The sequence below is a fragment of the Vidua chalybeata genome, chromosome 1, assembly GCF_026979565.1.
Source record: "Vidua chalybeata isolate OUT-0048 chromosome 1, bVidCha1 merged haplotype, whole genome shotgun sequence".
In the NCBI taxonomy this organism is placed as follows: domain Eukaryota; kingdom Metazoa; phylum Chordata; class Aves; order Passeriformes; family Viduidae; genus Vidua; species Vidua chalybeata.
The window spans coordinates 35,738,296-35,764,101 of NC_071530.1; the positions used below are offsets into that span (position 1 = coordinate 35,738,296).

The following is a 25,806-nucleotide window of genomic DNA, read 5'->3' on the forward strand; positions in this document are numbered from 1 at the left end:
ATGCCAGACTATATTTCCAAGGCTCACAAGTGATTTTCAGACAGTTTGTGCATGCTCTATGCAATTGCATTCTCAGCTTGTGGAGTGAGAGTTTCTTTTCTGTGTTTTTTCAGACAGGTGGGTAATTCAGACAGATGAATTCTTCTCAACAGTGTCTTTGATAACATATTCTTGAAGTTACTCTGATCACACAGAGATTGATCATGACTTCCATGTCTCAGTCTGGGTGGGGACTTGCACAGGCAATCTGGTAGTTCAGGATTATTGATCTTTGGAGAAGCAAAAACTTATGAAGGGTGTTCTGGAGCTCAGAATGTTTTCACAGTAATTCACACTGTGGTGCTGGCTTTATATAAATAATCTGAGTGTCTAGACTCCTTTACCCTGCAAAAATGAAGAGTACTGCTGAACTGGCTGTGAATTCATCTGGCAGGCAGACAAAATAATTTTGCAAGTGATATATTGAATTGCTCCTCTGATCCACATGCATGAACTCAAATTCAAGCTTTCAGTAACCAGAGCTTGCAATGGAACTGCCTGGAGATGGGCTTGTTTACATCAGATGGCATCAAGAAATAGAAGATATTTCTTTTCCTTTCATGGTTCAGTGACTTGGATCGGATACGGTCCTGATCATAGAGAAAGGTGTAGACCTCTCTTCTGATCATGGTCAGGTAAGGTAATACTTGCCAGGCCTTGATGGTTCTGGTGTCAAGAGGTTATCTATCAGCTATCTCTCAATCAACAGTATTTCTCCCCCAGGTCGGTGACTGAGAAATCTGGAGCATTAAGGAGTTTCAAAATGCTTAATTCCAAGCCCTGAATTATCAGGCAGGAATGTCATTGCTCATTTATGTGGGACTGTCCTTTGCCCCCTTTTCAGGTTAGGAGATATAAATAGGTAGACAAAAAAAAACTAGGCTTAAAATAGAACAAAAACCTCTGTAAACAAAAATCACATTTGATTTTTTTTTTAAGTTAAGGAAATTTGCTGTTGTTTGAAAAAAATCTTTATACCTAAACTACATGTAATGAGATTCTGAGAGTCAACCCTGTGCAGTATACATTGCAGGTGTTTGATCTGCAGTTGGAAATAAAACAGTCCTCTGCAGGGTTATTCACTTTTACTGGTCTCCTGACAACTTGAACAAAGCAAATTCTGCTGTCATTAAAGGTGCAAGAATAGTATGGTTGATTTATTTTCTCAAACACAGAACATCAAATATTAAGGCTGCTCACTTTATTAATCATTGTTTTCAATGAAAGACTTTTCAGATGCTTATAAATTAAATTACAAAACCAGGACTCTGCATTTTGAATTTAATAAAATTAAACATACAGCACGTGTGTACTGAGCTGGAAATGCATTTTGTAATGGATGGTTTTTATTTGAACATCTGTTCAGCACAGCAATCGTTAAAAGTTTTCTTACACTTTCCTTTCTGCTATTTAAGCAATGCTGATTCGCACTGGAACATACTTCAAGTAGAAAACTGTTTCAGGGAGTATCAAATATTTTTTTTAACAATTTTTTGCGCTGTGCTGGTTTATAAGAAGAACACTTTGAATTAAGATATCTAATATAAAAATATTTTAATGCAAGTGTTACTTCAGACTAAAAGTTAGCTCCTCAAGACACATTGCTTTCAGAATAAAAATCCTACCATTTTTCAGTCTCAGAAAATGTATATAATGAAAACAGACAAGTTTCTTAAATTCAATTCTTAGGAAATTGACTGGACTTAAGTCATGTGTTGCTGATTTATTTGCACTTGTTTTACTTAATATAAATAGGTACAATAAAGGTAGCTAAATTACCTTTCCCCCCTTTTTCATGCTTATAGGTCCTTATATACCCAAGCTTTCTCTAGGAAAGTAAGACCTCTGGGTTATTTCATTGCTTTAAGAGCAATGATGAATCACTTTTGCTTCCCTTCCTGACCAGGTTGTCTATTCAAGGTGATTCTAGTGACATGAAGGTTCTTCGGAAACAGTTTAACTTAAACTGTCTCAGAAATTCCCTTCTGAGTCACTGCTGTATTTTCTGAAGCTCAGAACTTGCAGAGCTACATCTTCTCCAGTCCAGTTCCTTGTGTTTCAGTGCAGCTTCTTTAGACTGTCATGGGTATTTTCTTGCTCAGGGGAAGGATGTGTGAGTACTGTGGGCAGTCTGTGGGAAGAACATGAATGGGTGCTCTAGTGAAGGAAGCTTTGCATAAAGAAGTGCTTGCTAAGTTTTGCATGCTTAGATTAGGGCCATGTCCTATGGAATTTATGTAGTTAATTGTGTATTAATGTTTCTCTGGTGTTCACAAGGGCCCTGTCAGCATGGTATTAAAGCATTGTACTCTGTACTGACAAGTTTGGCAAGTATCTGTAGGACTGTATAAGGACTCGGAGAAAAGCTTGCTTGACTTTAGAACCTGTTCTCTCTCTAAGTAGGGTACAACTCATAAAATAAAATGCACATAGATGTATGCAATAATACAGCATTATTATTTTTGTTAGCATTCAAAACTCATTTTTTAAAATTTTGTGTCCATCAAAAGTGCTAAAAATAAACTCTGGAAGATTACTTATGGAAGCAAGAGCAAGTATTAAGGCATTATTAGTAGTTTCAATTTTCATTATGGAAATTCAAGAATTTCCATCTGATTGGTCATCACACAGACTTTATTGAACTGCTTGATGAACTTTCAGCTTTAAGTTGAAACCTATTTCAATGTTAAGCAAAATCACACTGATACATTATTTTTTTCTTCCCCCCGCTCCTTGTTTACCAGGATGGTACGAAACAGAAGCGAGAAAGGAAGAAGACTGTGTCGTTCAGCAGCATGCCCACAGAGAAGAAGATCAGCAGTGCAAGCGACTGTATCAACGCCATGGTGGAAGGCTCTGAGCTCAAAAAGGTCCGATCCAACTCCAGGGTGTATCACCGATACTTCCTCTTGGATGCCGATATGCAGTCTCTACGTTGGGAGCCTTCGAAAAAGGATTCTGAGAAAGCGAAGATTGATATCAAGTCAATCAAAGAAGTAAGAACAGGAAAAAATACGGATATCTTTCGCAGCAATGGAATATATGACCAGATATCAGAAGATTGTGCTTTTTCAATTATATATGGAGAAAATTATGAGTCACTAGATCTGGTTGCTAACTCAGCAGACATTGCAAATATTTGGGTTACTGGCTTGAGATACCTGATTTCTTATGGAAAACATACTCTAGATATGTTAGGAACTACTCAAGATAACATGCGGACTTCGTGGCTTTCACAAATGTTCAGTGAATCAGATGTAGATAATTTGGGACATATACCCCTATGTAATGCTGTACAATTTATAAAAGACTTAAACCCTGGTTTAAAAACTAATAAAATTGAATTAAAATTCAAGGAGTTACATAGATCCAGGGAAAAAGCTGGTACTGAAGTAACAAAAGAAGAATTTATTGAAGTTTTTCATGAGCTTTGTACCAGACCTGAAATCTATTTCCTGTTGGTTCAGTTTTCAAGCAATAAAGAATTTCTAGATACCAAGGACCTCATGATGTTTTTGGAAGCAGAGCAGGGTATGGCACAGGTCACAGAAGAAATAAGCCTTGATATTATTCAGAAATATGAGCCAGCCAAAGAGGGCCAGGAAAAGGGTTGTCTTTCTATAGATGGGTTTACAAATTACCTTACTTCACCAGACTGCCACATATTTGATCCAGAGCATAAAAAAGTTTGTCAAGATATGAAACAACCTTTATCTCATTATTTTATAAATTCATCTCATAATACATACTTGATAGAGGATCAGTTTCGAGGGCCTTCTGACATCACGGGTTACATTCGTGCTCTAAAAATGGGTTGTCGAAGTGTTGAACTGGACGTATGGGATGGTCCAGATAATGAGCCCGTGATTTACACAGGGCATACAATGACATCACAAATTGTCTTCCGTAGTGTGATTGACATTATTAACAAGTATGCCTTTTTTGCTTCAGAATACCCTCTTATTTTGTGTTTAGAAAATCATTGTTCTATTAAGCAGCAGAAAGTGATGGTACAGCACATGAAGAAAATTTTGGGGGACAAACTGCATACGCAGTCTCCAAATATTGAAGAGTCTTATCTACCATCACCGGAATCACTTAAAGGGAAAATACTAATTAAAGCAAAGAAGCTTTCTGCTAATTGTTCTGGACTAGAGGGAGACGTTACAGATGAAGACGAAGGAGCAGAAATGTCACAGAGAGTGGCGAAAGAGTGGGTAGAACAGCAAAACTCAATGACAGGGAAACGATTCCAGCTCTGCAAAGATCTCTCTGAGCTGGTAAGCATATGTAAATCAGTTCAGTTCAAAGAGTTTCAAGTTTCATTTCAGCTCCAGAAGTACTGGGAAGTGTGCTCTTTTAACGAAGTGCTTGCTAGCAAATATGCCAACGAAAACCCAGGAGACTTTGTAAATTATAACAAACGTTTTCTCGCGAGAGTTTTTCCCAGTCCTATGAGGATTGACTCTAGTAATATGAATCCCCAGGACTTTTGGAAATGTGGTTGTCAGATAGTAGCAATGAACTTTCAAACACCTGGCTTAATGATGGACCTTAACATTGGTTGGTTTCGACAAAATGGAAACTGTGGCTATGTCCTTCGTCCTGCTATCATGAGAGAAGAAGTTTCCTTCTTTAGTGCGAATACAAAAGATACTGTGCCTGGAGTTTCACCTCAGCTGCTTCATATTAAAATCATTAGTGGGCAAAACTTCCCTAAACCCAAAGGATCAGGTGCCAAAGGTGACGTTGTGGATCCTTATGTCTATGTTGAAATACATGGAATCCCTGCTGACTGTGCTGAGCAAAGGACGAAAACTATGCATCAGAACGGGGATAATCCAATTTTTGATGAAAGCTTTGAATTTCAAATAAATTTACCAGAGCTAGCTATGGTGCGTTTTGTAGTACTGGATGATGATTACATTGGGGACGAGTTTATTGGGCAGTACACTATTCCCTTTGAGTGTCTCCAGACTGGTTATCGGCACGTTCCTCTGCAGTCGTTGACTGGTGAAAGTTTAGCTCATGCTTCCTTGTTTGTGCATGTGGCCATTACTAATCGAAGGGGTGGTGGGAAACCTCATAAGAGGGGCCTCTCTGTGAGGAAGGGCAAGAAATCAAGGGAATATGCTTCTATGAGAACATTATGGATTAAAACAATAGATGAAGTATTCAAGAATGCCCTCCAACCTATTCGGGATGCTACGGATTTGAGAGAAAATATGCAGGTACAGTTTTATAATCAATTTATTGGTTCATATGTGTACCTTTGTATTATGATGCATATGTAATACCTGCCTTTTTAAGCATCTTGTATGTTGAACTATTTGAAATATTGGAAATATTGGAACAGCTTTAAGAATGGATCATGTCAGAGCAGCCTTTTAGGTGAGCTGCCTACTGATGCAATCTTGAATGCACACGTGTATTTTGTTGAATGTGAAGTGGAAATATGACTCCAGTGTTAGAACTCAACCCTCGTCCTATATTGTTGAAGGAATATTAGAAATACACTAAAAGAAAGTATGGCAACATTTTAGTTTTAAAAAATTAAGTAGAAATGTGGGAAGAATATACAACAGATAGAAAAGGGAGACTTTAATGCTTGTCAGAGACCTTATTTGTATGTCTAAGAATTTTTAGCATAGTTTCACCAAAGTTATGTTTTTTCTTTAGTCCCAAATAGAAGGCAGTATTTTCAAGAAAGATCCACTTGCTTTCCATGATTCTTCCCAGTTATGTTGGAAATCCATGGCATCAGTACTAAGGTGTTAGAAGGCATCTTCCAGAAGAAGTTGTCCTACTTAAGATGTCATGTTAGTAAACACATTGAATTTAGGGAAAAAGTGCAGTCTGAGGTGCTTTGTTTTGTGGAAGGCAAGAGATCTCCACTCAAAAAATATCTTCCTTGGAGAGTAAAATAGTTACTTTTAACTATTTTTAAGTAACTGTTATTTTAAGTAACTATTTTAAGTATTTACTTTTAACTTTTTATTTATGAACTTCTGATGAAATACTAGCAGTGATCAACAAAATTAACAATCATAATTTCAAATGGACTGACTTACCAAATCCTCTTGGTGTTATACAGTGTTAAAGGAAAAGAGATAATAGGAAACGTCTGAGACCTGATTCTGGATTTTAAAGGCACATCAGTGTATACAAATTTCCTTCATGAATAATCTTATATTAAAAAGATTCTAATAGTGATACAATTTTAAAGCTAATTTTATATGAAAGAAGAAACTAGTACATCATTATGCAGATCTCCCATTCCACTTGGTATATAAATTTTCTCTTTTAAAAGATAATTTAAAAGATACAGGGGTGATAATTTTGACTCATAAATGTTTCAAATTAGAGGCTGCATGTAAAATGAACTTTACCTGTAGTTAACCTACTGAAGGCTAAAATTCTGTCATATGAAGAATACTGTATTTTAAGATACTTTTCAAGGAAGAACTGAGTTGAGGAAGCAGTGAAAACATAGAATTTTGTGTAGCTACATTAAACTCTTGAATGTGCATGCTGCAGTATGCACAGTATAATGATATAATTGAAAACAGACTCTACAGTGGGGCTTCTTTGAACATGAACATGAAATATTAAAAGGTATTTTATGTATTTTATTCTGTCAGTTTGAAAGATGTGCTATCAACTAAATTTATCATTATCTCAAAAAGCTATCAAGAAGATATTTTAGGCACATGAGGGAAGATTAGTTTTTCTTAACTTTGCTAACAGATTATATAATGTGCACCATTTAAACTCTGTGTAACTAAATTTTTACAACTAATAAAAGCAAATAAACCACTCAATTAAAATAAGTATCAGTTTATGCCAGGGAATGTGAAATTTACTTAATTTGTGTATTACTGAAATTTTGTGTTATAAATTGTTATGGTTTTTATGACCATTATATCCTCAGAAGCCAGATTATAAAGGGCAAAGTTGGTTAGTTTGATTTATTTTTTAATATAAGATGGAATAAGAGGAAAAAAGAAAATGTGAAGTAGCGAGTTTAATAGTTTCTCTAAATCTGTATAAGAATAGCCTTTTTTGTTTCTTTTGTTCCTGTATTACCATGACAAAAGCTGATGTCATAACTTTTTACATATTAATCACTGATAGAAGTGTAATATGGGTGATTGAACTGGATGTGATGTTACATGTTTAAGTTACTTAACAGTATGAGGAATAGTCTCTGGATATAGAACTGGAAGTCCCAAGGCAGGAGTTACAGCAGTAGTACATATTAGTCCTGTTCTGCCTGTCATTAATGAATATATACAATTCCTGGGTCCTCGTTAGCCTCTCTGTAAAATGGTTGTTCATAATGGCTTATCCATGGTACTTATCTTAAGGAAAATCTGTTTGAATGGATTTCTCAATGTCTGTCTCTTGAGCTGTGTAATTATTGTGTCACTGAAATGTACATCAGTTGATAAAAAAAGTTTCTGTTTCCTGGACATTTACTAAAAGTGCACTCTAAGTGACTGGGTAGGTGCAATTTAGTGTTCATGTAATTTTGCATGAATATGCTGTACATAGATATTTGGAAGTCTGCTTTGATATTTTTTCTGATAAAGGGACAGCAAAATATTTCACATTTGATTCCTGTTTGAGTTAAGGTTGGCATTATGTCTTCCTAGGATACATGTCCACAAATGAGTCTTACCATGCCAGCAAGATGGAAAGTAATTTGGATTAAAATGAAAATTTGTGCCAGATCCTCTGCCTGAGTGCAACATGAGAGAAAGGAGCACTGAGCACATTTGTAACTTAAATATACCATATTTTTGTTTTTATTTCCTACAGGAACACAAAATCCAGTCCTGCCATAGATCACCAGTTCCCAATTGGTACAAAAATCCTAAATACTGTACAGTGCTGACAATATTCCCATAATGAAATGTCAGTGGCTACTTGGAGTCACACTGTATTTCCAATGCTGTAAACTTTCTTCAAGATTAAATTTATGGCTTTATTTTCTACCATACTGGATATAAAATAAGACTAAAAAAATCTTAGGGCAAGGTGCAGAATCAGTATTTAAGTTAAAGTACCTTAAAAAATTCACTTAAGCGTGACTCTATGATAGGAATACTTCAATAGTGGCGTGCTGGGTTTGTGAATCACACCAGATGGGAGCCCGCAGATTACAGCACGTCTGGACTGTAGTTCAGGTATGTTTAAAGTTACAAATGTGCTGAATTCCTCCTTCTGCTTCACTTCGCTTAATTGGGACATTCAGCATCAATTTTTTTCCCTCTTGGTGGCATTTAAAAAATGTCTCAAAAATTTTCAAAATATATAACCACTATGTTTTAGAATCTGTTTATTCCCGTAGTTAATGTTAGCCATGATAGAGAGGAGATATACTTGTTCTAAATAAGTGTTTTTTTCTGTGGCATGTACTGCATTCCTTGAATTTTTAACATTTTTGTAAAACATATGTATAATATTGGTTGGTTTCGAAAATGCCAGTTCTTCAGGGAAAAGCTGTGGTAATTGTAGCTCAACCATTGTAGCTCAAGTAAAACAGTAAAGCATTTTATCCTGAAATGACAAGACTTTAAATTTCATATTTAACTGTAAAGGAAACTCTTTCTTTCCTTTTTGCAGAATGCAGTAGTTTCATTCAAAGAATTATGTGGCCTCTCTCCTGTAGCAAATCTTATGCAGTGCATTTTGGCAGTGTCTATGCACTTGGTTGGGCCTGATAATACACCCTTGGTAGTAGTGAATCTCAATGATCAGTATCCAACTATGGAGCTCCAAGGAATTGTTCCAGAGGTCTTGAAAAAGATTGTAACAGCATATGAAATGGTGAGTGGTTTTTTTGTGGTTGTCTTATATTGTCCGTTTGAAAGACTTTTAAAATATATATGTAGTATACTGTACCATGCCTGTTTTAAAAGTAATTTTAACCCATGACTTCCTATTTCGTACTTCATTACCTGTGCTTGAGTTATTCCCACGAATGTACAGCAATGGTAGTTTTCATACAGAGTAAAACATAGAGATTATTAATATACTGCATGCAAACATGTGCTTGTACACTTCAGAAGGTAAAGTGGTTATAATCAAGAGGATTTAACATGAGGAAGAGGATGTATTGATTTACCTGTTTTTCAGTAGTTTGAAACTTACTTTATATCTATAAACCTCTTACTACTTTACATTTTCCACTTTGGGGACCTTGGTTTATTTTGGCTTTGACTCAACACCAAATACAAAAATGTCAGGCACTGCTTCTAGGCATTGTAGTTTTATAAGCACCTTGGCATGTAAAATTCTACACATGCTCTTTTATTTTCCTTTTCTCTGTCTTTCTTACAGATGTCATTTGATTAGCCATTTTTACATATGTAAGCAGCTATAATGTTAACTTCAGACATTAAGTTTCAGTAAATAGATAAATTGTGTCTTCAGAGACTGGAAATTAAACATGTTGCAAGAAAAAAGGAAGGAAGAACTAATACACCAATAAATACTGATTTACATCTGCTTTGCATTAATTTCAAATGTGGAAAAAAGATCAAGAAGAGTGTGATTTGAAATGTCCTCCTTACTTCCACTGAAGTAATGTGGCAGACTGTAATTGATTATTTATTCATTTATTTAATGCTTGCTTTCACGTGATGATAATTTTGCAGCAGTTTTGTGTGCTAAAATGAGAAACCTCACCTGGCAGCATCAAGTCACTTGCCAGAAAAAAAAATTGAGAAAAATTAACCAGTATCCCAGTTTCATATGTATCTTGTAAACTGCTTTCTAACAAAAAAGTAGCTTTAGAATTATGCTATACCAAAGTAAAAAAAAAACACTCATAGATAATCAGCAATTTAGGCAGAGTTTGTGTAGTTCAGTGGTGCTGTAAATACGACAAAATCTGGTTGGAATGATAGCACAGCTACAAGAAGATAGTGTATATCCTCTTAGTGGTGGCTTACAGGATATCGCTATAATTAGGATGCAAACAAGCTTGACTGTTGGGATTACAGCTGCAACATGTAAAGAAGTTCTGTTTTCTTGCTGGAGATGTTCTCTACCTGCAGTTTGTTCCGATGTGGTGGTGCTGCTTGTTAGTTATTAAGCTATTCTAAGTACTTAAAATCTTAGTTCTAAATCTGGAGTACATTTTTTGTTTAAATATCACTTAGACAAAGGTGACTTGTGACTCCAGAAATCCTTACAATCTAAGTTTGGTTTGCTCTTTGGTTCTCACATATGTTTTTTTCCCACATCTTATACTCTGTATATGATTTGAATATTTCTATACTTGAGAAATCTATACTTCACTTATACATGTAAAAGTAATTGAACATTTCTTTACTGGGAAAAAAAAGCATTTTTTATCTTCTTGTCCCTAAAATATAAATACTCAGTTTCAAACAAAGAGTATGATAATGCTTCTAGCTCTAAATGATATTGAAGATAAGTAAATTTAAAGTTATTTTAATCAAATATAAGTTAAAATAATGAGATGCGTTTAAATTTGTGACATTTGGCTTTTGCCATTACTCTGTTCAGTTTGACAAAAGATTTTAGGCAATTAAAATCTGTGGGGTATGCTGGAAAATGAAGTCAGCCATGGGAGACATATTCCTCTTGAAAGCACATTGTGAAATAGTGTCAAATCCTTTCCTCAAAGAGAGAAGAAGAAATGTGACAGTGTTTAGTTCATATATTGATTATTTGCTATAGTGGCAGATGTTTAGACCCTGACAGTTCTATAGACTGTGGTGGGGGTTGTATGATTTTGATGTGTATTTATATAATGAGCCCTCAAAAGGACAAACCGTACCTCATTAGTTTTGACTTGGGGATATTTTTGTCATGATTAATTAATACGTGGGTGTAAAATTCTGCTTAATAATGAGAGTTCTTTATGCCAAATTAAGAAAGGGTAGATGTACTCTCAAAGTAATGATTACCTACTTGTCTTACTTTCTGTTGGCTTAGGCCTCAGTACAGGTCAGAATGATGTAACTGTGTCAAGTGCTGTATGAAATCATGTGGATAACAGAGATAGAAAGAAATAGAGTTCAATGAAAGTTCAAAGAAAGATAGAGTTCAGTGTTTATGAAACTAACCTGGATTGGTATATCATAAATGCATGCATAGGCCTTGTGTGTCCTTTCAATGTGGCACATGTAATGGCATTCTCAATGTGTGATTGTTTCAGGTTTATGATATTTTTAGCTAATGAAAGGATACTTATGTGTCAAAAATACTCTCTTTTCTATAAAATTATAATAAACATCAAAAGTAATATTTAATATTTTAATTGTTCGGAATTTGTTTACATTGGGAGTGTTTGAAGGACTCATTGTTGCTCTGTCAAGTGAGAAAGGACCTTAACATCAGGACAGTCAGTCCACCTTGAAATAATTGTAAATAAGTGCAATACTGCAGGGGCACATGGAAAGGAAAGAGTGTCTTCAGTGTAACGTAGGTTTTTTTAAAGAAACAATGAGGTAAATGGTAATAAAATAGTGTATCAGTAGATATTTGGAGTTTTTATCTTTAAACAAATAGCACATAGTGCTTTCTTAAATTATCTTCATTCACTAAATGGAGAAGCTGTTAAGTGATCATGGGTTGAAAAACCCTTCTATCCATATTATAGGAACTGGAGTATCATTTCTGGATAATAAAAATCAAATATAGCTAGGAATTTTTGAGAAAGGCAAAAGTTTTAGGTGTGTATTTTTCTTTAGCTTCTCCACGCTCCTGAGTATTTTTCACCCTAACATTTTTTCACTGCTTAACAATGTTTTATTTTTTCCTCTTGTTCATGAACTTCAGCTTCCTTAATGTGATACTTCAGCATGCACTCTGTTGGTGTCATCACACCCATCACTGATCAGTGCTGCAGACTGAAGCTTGGAGTTAAGGCAAGTGCCGCTTCCACACCATTGCATGTTTTTTAAAATGTCTTATAACCTTTAAGATAAACAGTAAGTAAACCTTATACTATGGCAAGAGAAAAAAATTATCTCACCCTCAGTCTGCAGCATTATTCAGTGATGAGTATAAAAGCACTTCAAAGATATGCTAGAGTACCATACAAATAAAGCCAAATACTGTTGAGAACTTGACTGTCTCTGTTTGCCCTTAGTGGAGGATGAAGTGTCCCATCTGCTGAGGATAACGTTTTCTGAACTTTGCAAGCATGCATTTACTTCTAAGAGAAAAACTAACACAGAACAGGCAGGTAACTGTACTTGTGTGAAAAAGCAGTAGTGCTGCTACAGTAATTAGGATTAGATATTATTAAATCCTAATTAAATAATACTGCTAGTTCCAATTTTCTTTTCAGTTTCTGGGGGTGGTTTTAATTTTTTTTTTAATTTTGAGGTGATTTTGTAATTCAAAATGTCTGCAGAATGCAGTTAGTGGTCTGCATTTGATTTAAATGCAATCAAGATTAATAGATTTTGTATATACACCTTAGGGAAGGACTTGAAATCAGGTTGTGTTTATTGGTGGTGGGGGTTGTGAGATAATGGAAATGAGAGGTATTAAAAGAGAGTGACACTATTAAATTGGAAAACACCATATCATTGGGGATGAGCAGTGCTGTAGTAAGCTTAAATCCGGTTACCTTATTTTTGGCTCTTTCCAGCTACTGACTCAATACAGCAGATTGCAGGTGCAATCATGCAGAAGTTAACTTCATGTTACAGAGCTGGAAATTTCAGCAATGACATAAACTAAATAAAATAGGCTATATTTTGAACTTGAACTGGAAAGCAGATAATTTGACGCTATACCTGGTAGAGTTACAGGCTGGACTGATACTAATAGGGCTTATTAAAAGCCTATCTGAAAAGGACTGATTGTCAGGGTTTTGGTAAAATGTTAGTAGTCCTCTCAAACTTCAGCTTCTGCTCAAAATTTTAAATATTCTTCACTTTTAAAACTCATATTGATATTAATATAGATTAATTGAGCAGAGCACTTCTTTATTGGACATGTTGGATTGAACTCCATAATTCTGAAGGAAGCAAAGCTTATATCCATTGCCTCTTTCACTGGGCGTAAGAAAGAGTGATTAGCAGATCTGTTTTGATTTACATTTAGTTCGTAAAATCTATATTAGTTTCCTGTTGTTGATGTAGGTCCTTGGTTATGGTTACTGTGCAAATAAGGTAAAGAGGATTACAGTCATGCTGTGATCATAGATTTGAGAAACAAGTAAAGCAAGACTTTTCTATTTCAACTCAACCTACTAATGTGTCAGAGTTATTCAGCAGACAAGCCTTTGTTCTCTGAATTACCCTTTGAGGTTGCAAACTTCTGGGGCAACCAAAAAATGCTGGATCCAGTACTGGTAATTCTCTCCTAAAACTGAGTGAATATGTTGCTTCAACTTGTGCACAGGCCAAAAGATTCAGTTTCTGGTTGTGTCAGGGGAGGCTGATCTCAGTGTTACCAATCTCCTGTAGTAGAACCCAATCTTTGGATATCACATGATTTTAAATCACATGCTAACATCTGCTCACCACTTGCATTGTACACTTGAAGAAAATTTGGATTTGTCCATATAGTACCTTTCCTGAGGAATATGTGATTGGCATAGACCACGATAGCTGTGTTCTGTGCCCAGTCGGTTCAGAATGTTGTCCTTGAGCCCATGACTTTGAAGCTGATCTCCATGCATGCTCCATGTTACAATTTACCTCTTAGCATTATCTGGCTTATGAAGAAGAGAATTTAATGCTTTGCACAGAAGATTGAAAAGCTATTATTCCTTGCTTTTATACTTGAGAGCATAACTATATAAAACAAAACAAAAAGATAAAAGAAATAGTCAAAAGAACAGACATCACAGACACTAAAGATGCTGCCTGGGGAGTTTGAAGTAAATATGTACCACTTATCAAAAAACACTTGGGGAGAACAAAATGGAGGGGGTTCTCATGAAAAGAAGGCATCTTCCAAATAGCTGAAGTCATGTGCAAATGGATCCATATTTAACCCTGCCACAGTTAAATAAGAAATAAAAGAAAACTGAGAGTGAAGAATTCCAAAAATCATCTGCACAGACTTAAAAATAGCAGTAACCTCTTTTCTGAAAAAGCAGAAACAGAAATCAAAGATTATGTAAGTTCACTAGCTGATCAATATTTAAAAGAAAACCCCAGCTAAAGAGACAAAGCCACGACACTTAATTAGTTTTTGCATCCATATACCTGTAGAGATCAAGGTTTCACTTGAAACGCTTCTTTATGAAAGACTAATTGCAGAATTCATCTGTAAGTGAAATGCTGACAGGAGATATTACAAAGGAACAGCAAAAGATTGGGAAAATAATACACCAGAAAGAGGAGATACTCATTTAAGAGTTCTGAAAGATCTCAAGAGTTGATGTATCAAAACTGCTAATTGTTGTGTGTATTCTCTCACTTGAAGCTGACTATCAAAGTTGTTAGTGTGGTACCAGTGTTTTAAGAGATTTCCAGGAAGATGATGAAATTACAGATCAGACAGGCTGACATCTGTACTGTGAAAATGGGTAGAAACTGTTTTGAAGAAGAAAATTAGAGGAAACATGGAGAAATGTGTCATGTTGGGGAAGAGTCAATACAGCTTTTATAAAATGAAGGGCTCATTAATCCCTTGGAGTTCTTTGATGTCAAAAAGCACGCAGACACAGCAGATCAGTCTGGTTAGATTTTCCAAAGCATTTGACCCAAGTTTCCTTTCAAATGCTCATATTAAAATAAAGTTGCCATTAAATTTTTAGACTTTTAAAGTTATTAGATCTTTTCTGATAGCTGAAGTGAATGTTGGACTCAACCTGGTGCTCCAGCAGGAAAAGAACTCTTTAAGACAGTTGCTTGTGTTGATTTTTGCATTAAGGGTGTGTTTTTCCAATAAGTGGATTAGAGAGTAGGTATAGCTCCTGCAACTTTGATCTAGCTCAAGTAGCTAGGCACTCTGGAAGCTGTATGAATTAATGCTGCCCCCAGATTTGCAAAGATCATGGAGGTGTGAGGTATGTAGCTGCTTAGACTTTTAACAACTTTCTCAGTCTTAGTGGTAGATTGTTATAACGTGTGTTAAAACAGTGAATTTCAGAGTTGGCAACACAAATGCAGTATTTAAATTGTGATAACACACAGTGTCTCACTGTTTCCATTATTGCCTCTGGCTTTCTACAGTATTGCTTACTTTCATTATCAGTCTCTGCAGAATAGAACTGTCTTTATTTAAGTAATAAATGGATATAGTTTGGTAGTGAAGAGATCTAAGGGAAAACATACATCATTCATTGCAATTTAATATTGCAAATAGCCCAGGTAATGTTTTTTGCCATGTTTAATAAATTATAGTAATTGTACATCCTGGTTTTTGAGATGAATTGAAATAGTTACTGATTGTGTAGCTGTTAGTCTGTCACAAAAACTGAAAACAAAGCATTAATGGAAAATATAGTGAATAGCTTGGACAGTTTCTTCAAAAAGAGTTGTGTTGCTTATTATCAGTTTTTATTTCCCTGTTTTATAACAGCATGAAGGTTGTAATTATGCTTCCAAAAACAGAGCTGCAGATGATAACCTTAGCTTATGCTGGGCTTTTTCAGTCCACAAAGCAAATGTCTAATTTTGGGTACTCAAGACTCCAATGCCAAATGTTGTAAAGTATGAGCTGTTTTGCATTGATTGAAAAGCTCTGATAATGACAATTTAATGCTTCTGTGAAGTCAAGATTTCTGCATTTCTTGTTGAGAGCATGAACGGTGAAGCTTTTTGTGTCTTCTCACTAATCCCATTATGTCTAATGGCTGACTCACTGTATTCATAAGAGCATAAAATAATATGGCTACTTAGAAGAGTAGTGAGTGCAGCTTTCTGTCCTGTTTTAATGTAGTCCAATGAAATGTTTATGAAAGAGCATAAAAATAGGTCAGATGCATAGCAACTTCTCATATGTATTACATATTTCCAATAGGAGTTCTCTTTCTCAATAAATTTTAAATGTGTTTTTTTGTCTTTTTGATTCCATCTGTGTGAAGAAAAAATTGTGGCTATTAGAGCTGTTACTGATAGTTCTCATTTCAGAAATAACCTATTAACTACCTATTACTTTTTTCACACAGATGATAGATTTTTGCTTCTTATACAGATAGAGGACATTTTAATTTCATATACATGTTCTTACTTATTGTCCACTTTTCACATGGTTTTAATTCTATCAGCTTTAGTTTTAAAATTATGAAAATAATTTTGCTACAAAAACCAGATTATCAGGAAAGTGAAAAACAGTGACTGTTGGATTTAAAGATTTTATTGTCCTTGGGAGCATAGTTTGGAAAAGAGCTGCTGATTATTATATTTACTCTGTCTTCAACCTAGTCTTTCTCATGTACTTGACTCATGAGGAATCAAGAACTAATAGAAGACTCTTTAATGGAGAACTTGTGGACTGTTTGTTCCTTTGGTAGATTTTCTTAAACTGGGGGAAATGAATTCATTTTGGGATACTGCAGAATTAAGAACAGATTATGTCCTATTTTTTCTAAGGCCTGCAAGAATTAGTTTTGGTAAGTGGATTTCATATCTTTTGATCCTGCAAAGTATTATATCATAATCTTGTCCTGCTTCTTTCTGAAGAAAAAAAACATTTTCCATGTATGTGTTTTCTAGACTATAAAACATTTCAAAAAGAGATGAGAGAGAAAGGTAGGCTGGAAAAGTTAAACCATGAGTCTGTTCCTATGTTTTTCCTACTTAAATAGATAAACTGCCACTGTCAGGTACAGCATTACATTTTTATCATAATACGCCAGTGAATTCAGTAAGCATAATGGAAATCTCATCTGCTTTTTTTTTTTTTTTTTTTGGAAGAGGGCAGCAGTTGAAAGTCTAAACAGAAACATAATACTTGATTATATCATAACATAAGTTATGCTGGAGAGGAGGTGATCCTTCTCCTCTAGTCAGTGCTGCTGAGGCCACACCTGCGGTGCTGTGTCCTGTCCTGGGTTCCCCAGCGCCAGAGAGGCAAGAATGTGCTGAAGAGTCAAACAGAGGGCCACTAAGGTGATGGAGCATCTCCTGCACAGAAAGGCTGGGAGAGCTGGGACTGTTTAGTCTGGAGAAAAGAAGGCTTAGGGGGATCTCATCAACGTGTATAAATGCCTGAGGAGAGGGTGCAAAGAGGCCAGAGAGAGGCTATTTCCATTGGTACCCAGTGGCAGGAGAAAAGGCATGAAATGAAAAACAGGAGGCTCTGTCAGAACATCAGGTAACACTTTTTGACTGTTAAGGGTGACTGAACATTGGAACAGGTTGCCCAGAGAGATTGTGGAGTCTCCAGCTTTGGAGATACTCAGAAGCCACCTGGATGTGGCCCTGGGCATCCAGCCTGGTAAGTGGCCCTGCATGAGTAAGGGGGTTTGGACCAGATGACCTCCTGAGGTCCCTTCCAACTCCAATAACTCTGTGCTTCTGTGCTAAACTTACTTTATTGTATAGTTGAAGAAATATTTTCTAACTTGGACAATACACTTGCTAAAAATCTTAGTGCTTTGAAGGAAATTTGGTTTGATGTGATGAGTCCTCTTGTATGTAGAGAAGTAGGAGTTAGCAGCTTGATTTTCTTATCTTGGTACTTTGAACTGTATTTGGATAGGCGAAAGATCACCTTTTGTTTGTAGAGCTTTGAACTTTCTGTGCAAAACCACACCTGATTTTTATCTATAATGAGGTTATTATCGATTGTTGTCTTGAGCCAGAAAGCTCAGTTTTGACTGGATATCAACTTTACTATAATTCTTTTTTACATAGTCATTTAGGTTGGAAGGCACCTCTGGAGATCATCTAAACCCAACCACCCCTTGCTCAGAGAGGATCAGACAGAGCAGGTTGCCCAGGACTGTCTAGTTGAATAGGCTGTTGAATATCACCAAGGGTGGGGACTCCACAGTCAATCTGGGAAATCACTTCCAGTGTTTGACCACCCAAGATTTCCCCTGAGCCTTCCCTGCTCCAGGCTGACCAGTCCCAGCCCTCTCAGACTCTCATATAAAAGATGCTCCAGTTCCTTAAATCTGTGGCTTTGTGCTGGACAGTAGTCCATATATTTCTTGTACTGAAAAACCCCAAACTGGGATGGATGGTCCAGCTGTGGCCTCACAAGGAAGAGACTGAAAAAACTCAGCATGGGTTTACAAGAGGGAAATCAGGCTTAGCCAATATGTAGCCTTCTACAATGTGGTGACAGTCTTGGCAGAGCAGAGGAAAGCTGTGAATGTTTTCTTCTTGGTAGAAGTAAACTTCTGTTGTTTATGACGGTCCTGTTAGAAGTTGGATGTTTCAGAATTCTTCCAGTGTGTTGTCCACCCTGTTAGAGCAATTCATTTGAGCTGTGAGGTTTGCAGTCTGATTTTCCTTTCTTATTTGCTAGAACACCATTCTTCTCCAGCAGAAAATACAGGCAGGACATATAGTTTAAAACAACTCCTTACGCAGCTGCAGAGCAAGCTGACCATGCAGTTGTCAGTGAAAGGACTAGGAACAGTTCTTCTGCTTGTTCCAGTGCCACAACAGAGATGCCTTCTGGGCATCTCTGAATACTAGACTGCTTGGGTACAATTTATACAGACATCCTATTAGAGCTGACCGTCTTTTGTTTGAGGTCCTGGTACCTATAATGGTTCTTGAGGGCATAGAGTTTATAAGGAGTCCCTACCAGACTTCCTTTCCTTGCTGCTACTGCTTGGGTCAATGGTAGCAGCTTCTGATCCTCACTGTGTAACACGTCTTTTGAAGTGGTGCAGATGCTATTAGCAGTTTGGGATGCCCTGTGTTTGGTTTCCTATTTTTGTAAAGTGCTGTTTGATATTGGTGCTATTTTGTACCATCCTGGGCTTAATAAAATGTCTGGAAAATGCAAATTACATGTTTATTACTGCTGTTAAGAGCTCCAGTTTGGCTTCTGAATACTAAAGTTACATACATTTATTAGAAATGGTGTAGTTTGTGATTTCAGAAATACATCTAATATGCAGAGGTTTGGATGAAAGTAGAATATGAGTGCCATTTCAATGAAGGTTTGATTTATGCCTAGTCTAAGAGTGGTTTCAGTTTTGCTGTTGTAGTGTAAATCTAGCTGTATTGCCAACACATTTACAGATTTCAAAATTTAAATGTGTGGTGTGCTTTTCTTTTCTAGCTAAAAATAACGTTTGTCCTTGGTGTTGCAGTTGTGTCAGTGAAGGTGTTTTCACTCACTGAGTTCCATCAGCCCGACACAGTTTATAATTGGTTGATTTTTCCATTTTAAGATACAGCTGATGTCTCCTTGTGTGCTACCAAGCAGTTCCACATGCAGAAGATTGGATAAATCCTGGGGTTTTTGAAAGATTTCTTTCCTAAGGCCTATGTTAAATGTGATATTCAAAATATTTACAGTTCAGTTACATATTTTGCACAAGTTTAAGGCATAAACAGAATGTTTTATCTTCTACCAGAAGACCTGTCTATGTGAGCCTAGTAGAAATAGATCTTGTTCAAATTCAGCTGAAATTAAATAAATGGCTTCAAATACATTCATGTGTACATAAATGTGAGCACTTGGATTGATCTACATGGTGTTAGTTTATAGCACTTAACTCTTTAATAAAACAGCAAATCAGACAATAAACTTTGAAACATAAAAGAACTATCCTAAAGGGTAGTCTAGACATTTATATATGTAATTTTAAATAACCATTTTAATGAGAGAGTTCTGTTTTGCTGAGAAGGAGGATGGATTTTTTCAGTATATGAGTTTTTAATTTGGTTTGTGAGGACAGCATCCTGTAAGTGATGAACTGTTAACAGTGCAGTTCCATCTGTTTGAAGCAATAGCTATGTGATTTCTAACCATCATCATTGGCTTTTTAAGGCAGGAACAATATATATAATAATACAGGTCTCCAGTCCTCATTGAGAATTCTGGACTAATCATTTAGTGTTTATTTCTGAACCCCCTTAATATTAATAATCATTTAATTTAAAAAATATATTTCTTAACATTTATCCATTTGTTAGAATAACTAAGTAAAATGCACGATTTAATCAATAGAGTTTATAGACTATAACAAACAGATCAAACTATTAACCTGGCCTTTGTAAAAATGTGATGACTTCAAGGCACATAAAGCATAGTGTCGTGGTTTGACATAGAAGTGAATTTCCCATTTTCCACTGACCAACAACAAAAGTAGGATAGTCCAGTCTGTAATGAGTACCTGAGAAATTCTCTGGTCATGCTGAGGTTGGGGTGTGGTGGTGGGGTGGGAATTGAAAGGAAAGCTGAAGCAATTTCAGCACTATATCTTGTAAACTCTGTATTTTAAATCTTTACTTCCAGAAAAAAAGCAACATAGGTTAGAAATGTGAATCAGTATTGTCAAAGGCTTGCTAGAAAATATAGCTTACTAAACTTCATGTAGCATATGTTCTTTTCTTAAATATGCATGGCTAATTTGCAATACATTTTTAATGATCAGGTGGTAAGTGCTTGTTCCCTATTACATTTGTTTCCATTTCTCTTTCCAGATTTGTCACTGATAATATTCTAGAAGTTAGATGTGGATAGAAAATCCTGCTTATTGATTGGCTTGTTCAATATAGACTAATTTAGTGAAGAGCAGATTCTACCTGCTCTCCTCAATTTCCATGACTAATTTGCCTTGAGATTTCCATGTCTTACTCTGCTGCAGACATAGTGTTTTTCACACTGAAGCTCTTGCTTACTCATCATTTTCTATTTCACTTTTGTATCATTCACACATATACATACCAGTATCATTTGGATTAAGCTAATTTTCTGTTTAAATATAGCCATTTATACATAGTTGTTCCATATGCTATATCTGCCAAAAGTCTTTCAGTCTCTGTGAATGTCTACATGATTGTTTTCATGAGGTTATAACTTTGTCTTGAACACTAGAAAGAATTCATATGTTCAAACACCCCGTAAGAGTAATTTAACAAATAGCTGAATCCATACTAAAAGATGACTGCGTGGTGAAGAGCAATGTAAGAATAAAATTATAATGAACTAATACTTTATTAATCAAGCACAACTAGAAGGTGACACCTACTCATGCACACAGCATACTGCTCCATTATTTTCTTAGGGAAAGTCATTTGAAAATTGGGGTGTTCCATAATAGTGATTGAATGTTAGTTGCAGTCAACCCCTGAATTATTGCTAGCTCAGCCAGTTTTGCTCTGCAGTGCTGTTAATATTAAATACAGCTTTGTACGTATTTTAGAGACCAAAGATAATGAAAGTATCTGTTACTGGTCTTGATAATATAAAAGTGGATATTAGAATAATTTATGTCACATGAAATGCAATGCCATTTTTCTTCAGAAGTTGCAAAGAGGGCATTCCTTTTGATCTGAGGGTATTTAGCAGCTTTCCATTCTGGAACTGAAATATGAAATTGGGATGTTATTATAAATTCTTCAGCATTAGCCTGACCATGATGAAAGAACACTAATACAGTGATTAGTTTCTTTTCCTTTCATCTGCAGAACTAGTAAAACTTTATTGTTTTGTCAATATAGAAAGTAAACAAAAAAAGCAGTAATGTAAGCATTTTTATTCATCTTAGAATTCTCTTATTTCTGAAAATCAGTGCAGTGTTTCAGAGTAAGTTTTCTAATCAGCTGAGACTGGTTCTCCACTGCTTCTAAATTATCTGATGTTCATGTAGGGCATATGAAGGAAGCTGAGCAGATAGATATGTTCTGTGGCTGGAATAGGACCTAACTGTGATGAGTTAGAAATTATGTTATTAAACACATGGGGTCAGGAAAACAGAGTAGGGCAGTTGTACTATTTCTTAAAATTCCTTCAAAACAAATACCTTGAACAGGCAACCCAGTTGTTCTCTTTTTTTTTTAATGAACTCCTTTCAAAAGAATGCTCAGGTGAAAGGACTCATATTGATAGGGAGTCCCTCTCTAGTCTTTGTTATTGTGTATTAGCATCTTAGAAAAGCCCAAGAGTCATATGTGCTCAGCATTTCATTTTTTTAGGTGATTTTCAATTCAGAAAAACTTGCTTTACAGTTTCTTTTCAGCTAGTTAGCAAAATAACATCAGCTATTGGAAGTATACAGCTGACATCAGCTGTGTTTTGGTTCTCCCCATTTAAGTTCATTGCAGAAACAAATGTGTTATGTGACATACATATTGAAACAGGTAAATCCTTGCCTGTCAAGCAAATTTACTGTGATCTTATTTGAATTTGTGAATTCTGTTTTAGAGACTGAATAGTAATGAAACACAGTAAAATGGGGCTTTCTCCTTGACTGATTAGGAATAGTCAGTTTGCATTGCTCCCTGTGTGGGTGAAATACAGTATTCTCTTATTTAAATTGTCTTCAATTTGTTACACTTAAATAGTAATCAGCCTAATTCTATTTATAGGTAGTTTTTGCTTGAGTGAAAATTGATATTTATATTCAAAGAACAATCCAGTTAAAATGTGGTAAGCTAAAGGTTTTCATTTGCAGCTTAGCAACCTAATCAATTTATTTTTACTTCATATATTATAAATTGCATTTATTTAAAGCAGCCCCGACAACTGACATAATATAAATCAGTACTTTAAGTAGAGATTAATTGGCATGTGAGGATTAAATTAAATTATCCAGTATGATGACCTCCATGTACTCTAAAGTTGCTTTTTCACATGCTGTTTGTGTGTAGCATTAAGTAAAAATTCAGGGTTTGCATAATTTTCTTTATTGATTCAAACTGAAATAATAGAAATAGAACTAGAATTATTTTTAAATGCTTTGTCATTTGTTTAAACCAGATTTTTGTGCAGCTGACAGTTACAGAAACCTGTAGATTAGTTTGTCTGTGCAGGTGTTTTTCCTCCTCACTTGCCTGCACACTTGTCATGATCAAAAATCTGAGACTTGCTTGCCTGCTTCTCAAAATTGATTTATGCCTTACTTGGAGCAATATTCAGAAAAACAGCCTCAATGTCATTCAGCTGGAGAAGGCTCCTTCTAGTATGTGTGAGGAAGTCATGCCTCTTACAGTAATTTTCTCTGAGGAAGAGTGTTAAGAGAGGTTTGGGCTTTTTTTTCCCTGTAACATTCCTTTTTCCCTGTAAAATGCTTTTATAAGGAGGAATGTTCCTCCTCATAAAAGCAAATTGTGGTCTCCTAAGGAAAAGAAGTTCCACATGAACACCCACATAAGTAACATGTCAAAAATTTAGTCATTGTTTTAGTGGAGAGAAAATTGTCTGCTTGAGTGGAAACCAGAGACGTCAGTGGGTAAGGTGTGAAGCAAAGTTGTTACTTTTCAGTACATACCCTAGGCTGAAAATTCTGCACAGTTCCATCTTAGTAACTGTGCATTCAGCTGGGATTCCCTAAAAGGCTTTTTGTTTAGAAAGATCAGCTAAAGGAATAATTTATTTTTCCTATCCTCCACTACCAGCCTTAAGTGATTTGTTTTCTTCCATAAAGCATTGTCTCATACATATGTGCAGGTCTAGCCACAAAAGGGAAGATGTAGAGGAAAAACTCTGGAAAAGCAATAGAATGATGCCTAGGAAAAAGGAAGCACGGGGTCATGAGTGATCATCATCCTGTTGTAGTGAATGAGGAAGAGGAAAATTGCATCCAGGTTATCTCACCCAAGCTGCCAGAAGTGAATCGCCTGGTTGTATCATTTCCAGTTGCTTTGAGCTATGGAGTAGACATTTTGCTCTGGTATTCACAGATCCCAGCCTAAGATTGTTGTATTTTTTTATGCCTTTATGCTATGTTTAGGGCACTTCTCTGCCTCGTTATGATCAGGAAAAGGAGTATATTCATTATGTTAACAATAAATATTAGTTTATCACTTTCAGTTCAACTATAAGCATCATGTACAAATTAAAAAAAATTACGTAAAAATTTAATTTTACTGATATTCTCTATATTTTAATTTATTTTGTCTACAGATGATTCACACCATAAGGACTCTGGTTGAAAATACAGATAGCTTATATGAGAAGATAGTGCAATGTCAGAAAGCAGGTAAGTACAAGCTGCTTTTAAAAAATATTATACAAAACTTGCTGCATTTTTTTTTATTTTCCAAAACTTATAATCAATATTCAACTATAGCAAAACTCTCCCCCCCCAACCAACCAAAACCCAACAACCAAACAACAAAAAACCTCATTAAAAAAAAAAAGGGGGATTACTGTAATTTAGGCCCATCCAGTAAGAGTGAAAAGACATTTCAAATCATAGAAAGCAAAAATTCATATAATTATGTCTTGAATTTGGAAGTTGCAAGAATTTTATACATGGACAGTAGCTTGTCAGTATAGTCATTTCCATAAATGAAAACACAAGGTTAGAGGAAGCAAAGAGAATGATCTTTCTTCACACTGAATTTTTTTAACCATTTGCTTCTCTTTCTCTACGTGGGAACTTTTCTTCTTTTGTTATGGTAGCCCAGTGTCTTTCAAGAGCCTTGGTGAAGCTTGAATTGTCAGAACATTGCCTTCTGATAATTATGTGTCAGTAGTTCAGATATTTGGTTCCTGTATTTCTTTAGATCTGTTGGGTGGATACCCTCTGGTTCTGTGTTGTTCCCACAAGTTCTCTGAAATGTTTCCTGGGTCTGATATATATACTTGAAATAGATGTATAAGTACTTCTTGACCCCTTCACAAACTGACCCTTTTTAAGCATGATATTTTGTAACAGTTTTGTCATTTGGCCTCAACTGAATTTTGAAGGTTTCCTGCTTGTTTTGATAGCATGCCTGACCTTGTTGTTTAAACATGCTTGTTTTCTTTTGAACTTTTAACTGTTTTATAAATAATGTTACAAATTTGCTCAAAGTGATGCATCACATTTTGCATCAGAAACAGGAATGCTGCCAAGACTCAGCCAAAGCATTTACAGCCATGTCTTGCGTGACTCACTTGGAACAAAAGCTTTTTATATACAAACACATTTTTATCTACATATTTAGCATCCTGTAGCTCCTGTTATCTTCCATGATTTTGTCCCATTATTTGATTTGCTGCCCTGCTCTCCTACAAATTCCAGTCCCTTTGTTTTGTTCCTTTTCCCCAAAAAGAAAAAAATAATGCTCTTATACTCTCAGTCTTCCTTTACAAACTCTCTCCTATTAACAGTGGCTTTCAGATCAGCAGCAAGGAAGGCTTACCCACTCAGAATTTCTAGATCTCCCCTTGATTGACAGCATATACTCCTCAGACACTGTGAACTTTAGTCAAACCACAGGACTGTCAAAATACTGAAAATTTTAAGTTGCCCTATTTGCTTGAAGTTTTCAAACATAAATACCAAACATAAATACCATGAGTGACAAAATATTACTTCATGTATCTTATTGATAGTTGCAGAGATTTATCTAAAATACTGTGGTGGTTTTGGCTGGGATAGTTATTTTTCTTCCTAGTAGTAGGTATGGGACTGTGTTGTGGAGTGCTTTAAAATGGGGCTGATAATGAAGAGATGTTTTTTGTTGCTGCTGAGCAGTGCTTACACAGGATGATGTTTTGCTTTGCTTGTGTGCACGGCTTTTGCTTTACCCATTAAAGTGTCTTTATCTCAACCCACGAGCTTTCTCACTTTTACTCTTCCGATTCTCTCCCCCATCCCACCCAGCAGGAGTAAGCAAATGTGCAGCGCTTCGTTGCGGGCTGGGGTTAAACCACAGCAGTACCAAACACAAAATGTATTGTGCTGTTGTAAGG

At 35.7% G+C, this 25,806-nt stretch overlaps 1 protein-coding gene across 1 annotated transcript in view; it reads left to right on the plus strand.

The window, feature by feature from the left end:
- The window catches only part of PLCL2 (phospholipase C like 2), a 100,090-nt gene that overhangs the window by 51,934 nt on the left and 22,350 nt on the right, over positions 1-25,806 (plus strand). The window contains exons 3-5 of the mRNA XM_053967548.1: positions 2,784-5,270; positions 8,668-8,871; positions 24,028-24,103. Of these exons, the coding sequence (XP_053823523.1) occupies positions 2,784-5,270; positions 8,668-8,871; positions 24,028-24,103 (2,767 nt within the window). The remainder of the gene's footprint in view (positions 1-2,783; positions 5,271-8,667; positions 8,872-24,027; positions 24,104-25,806) is intronic.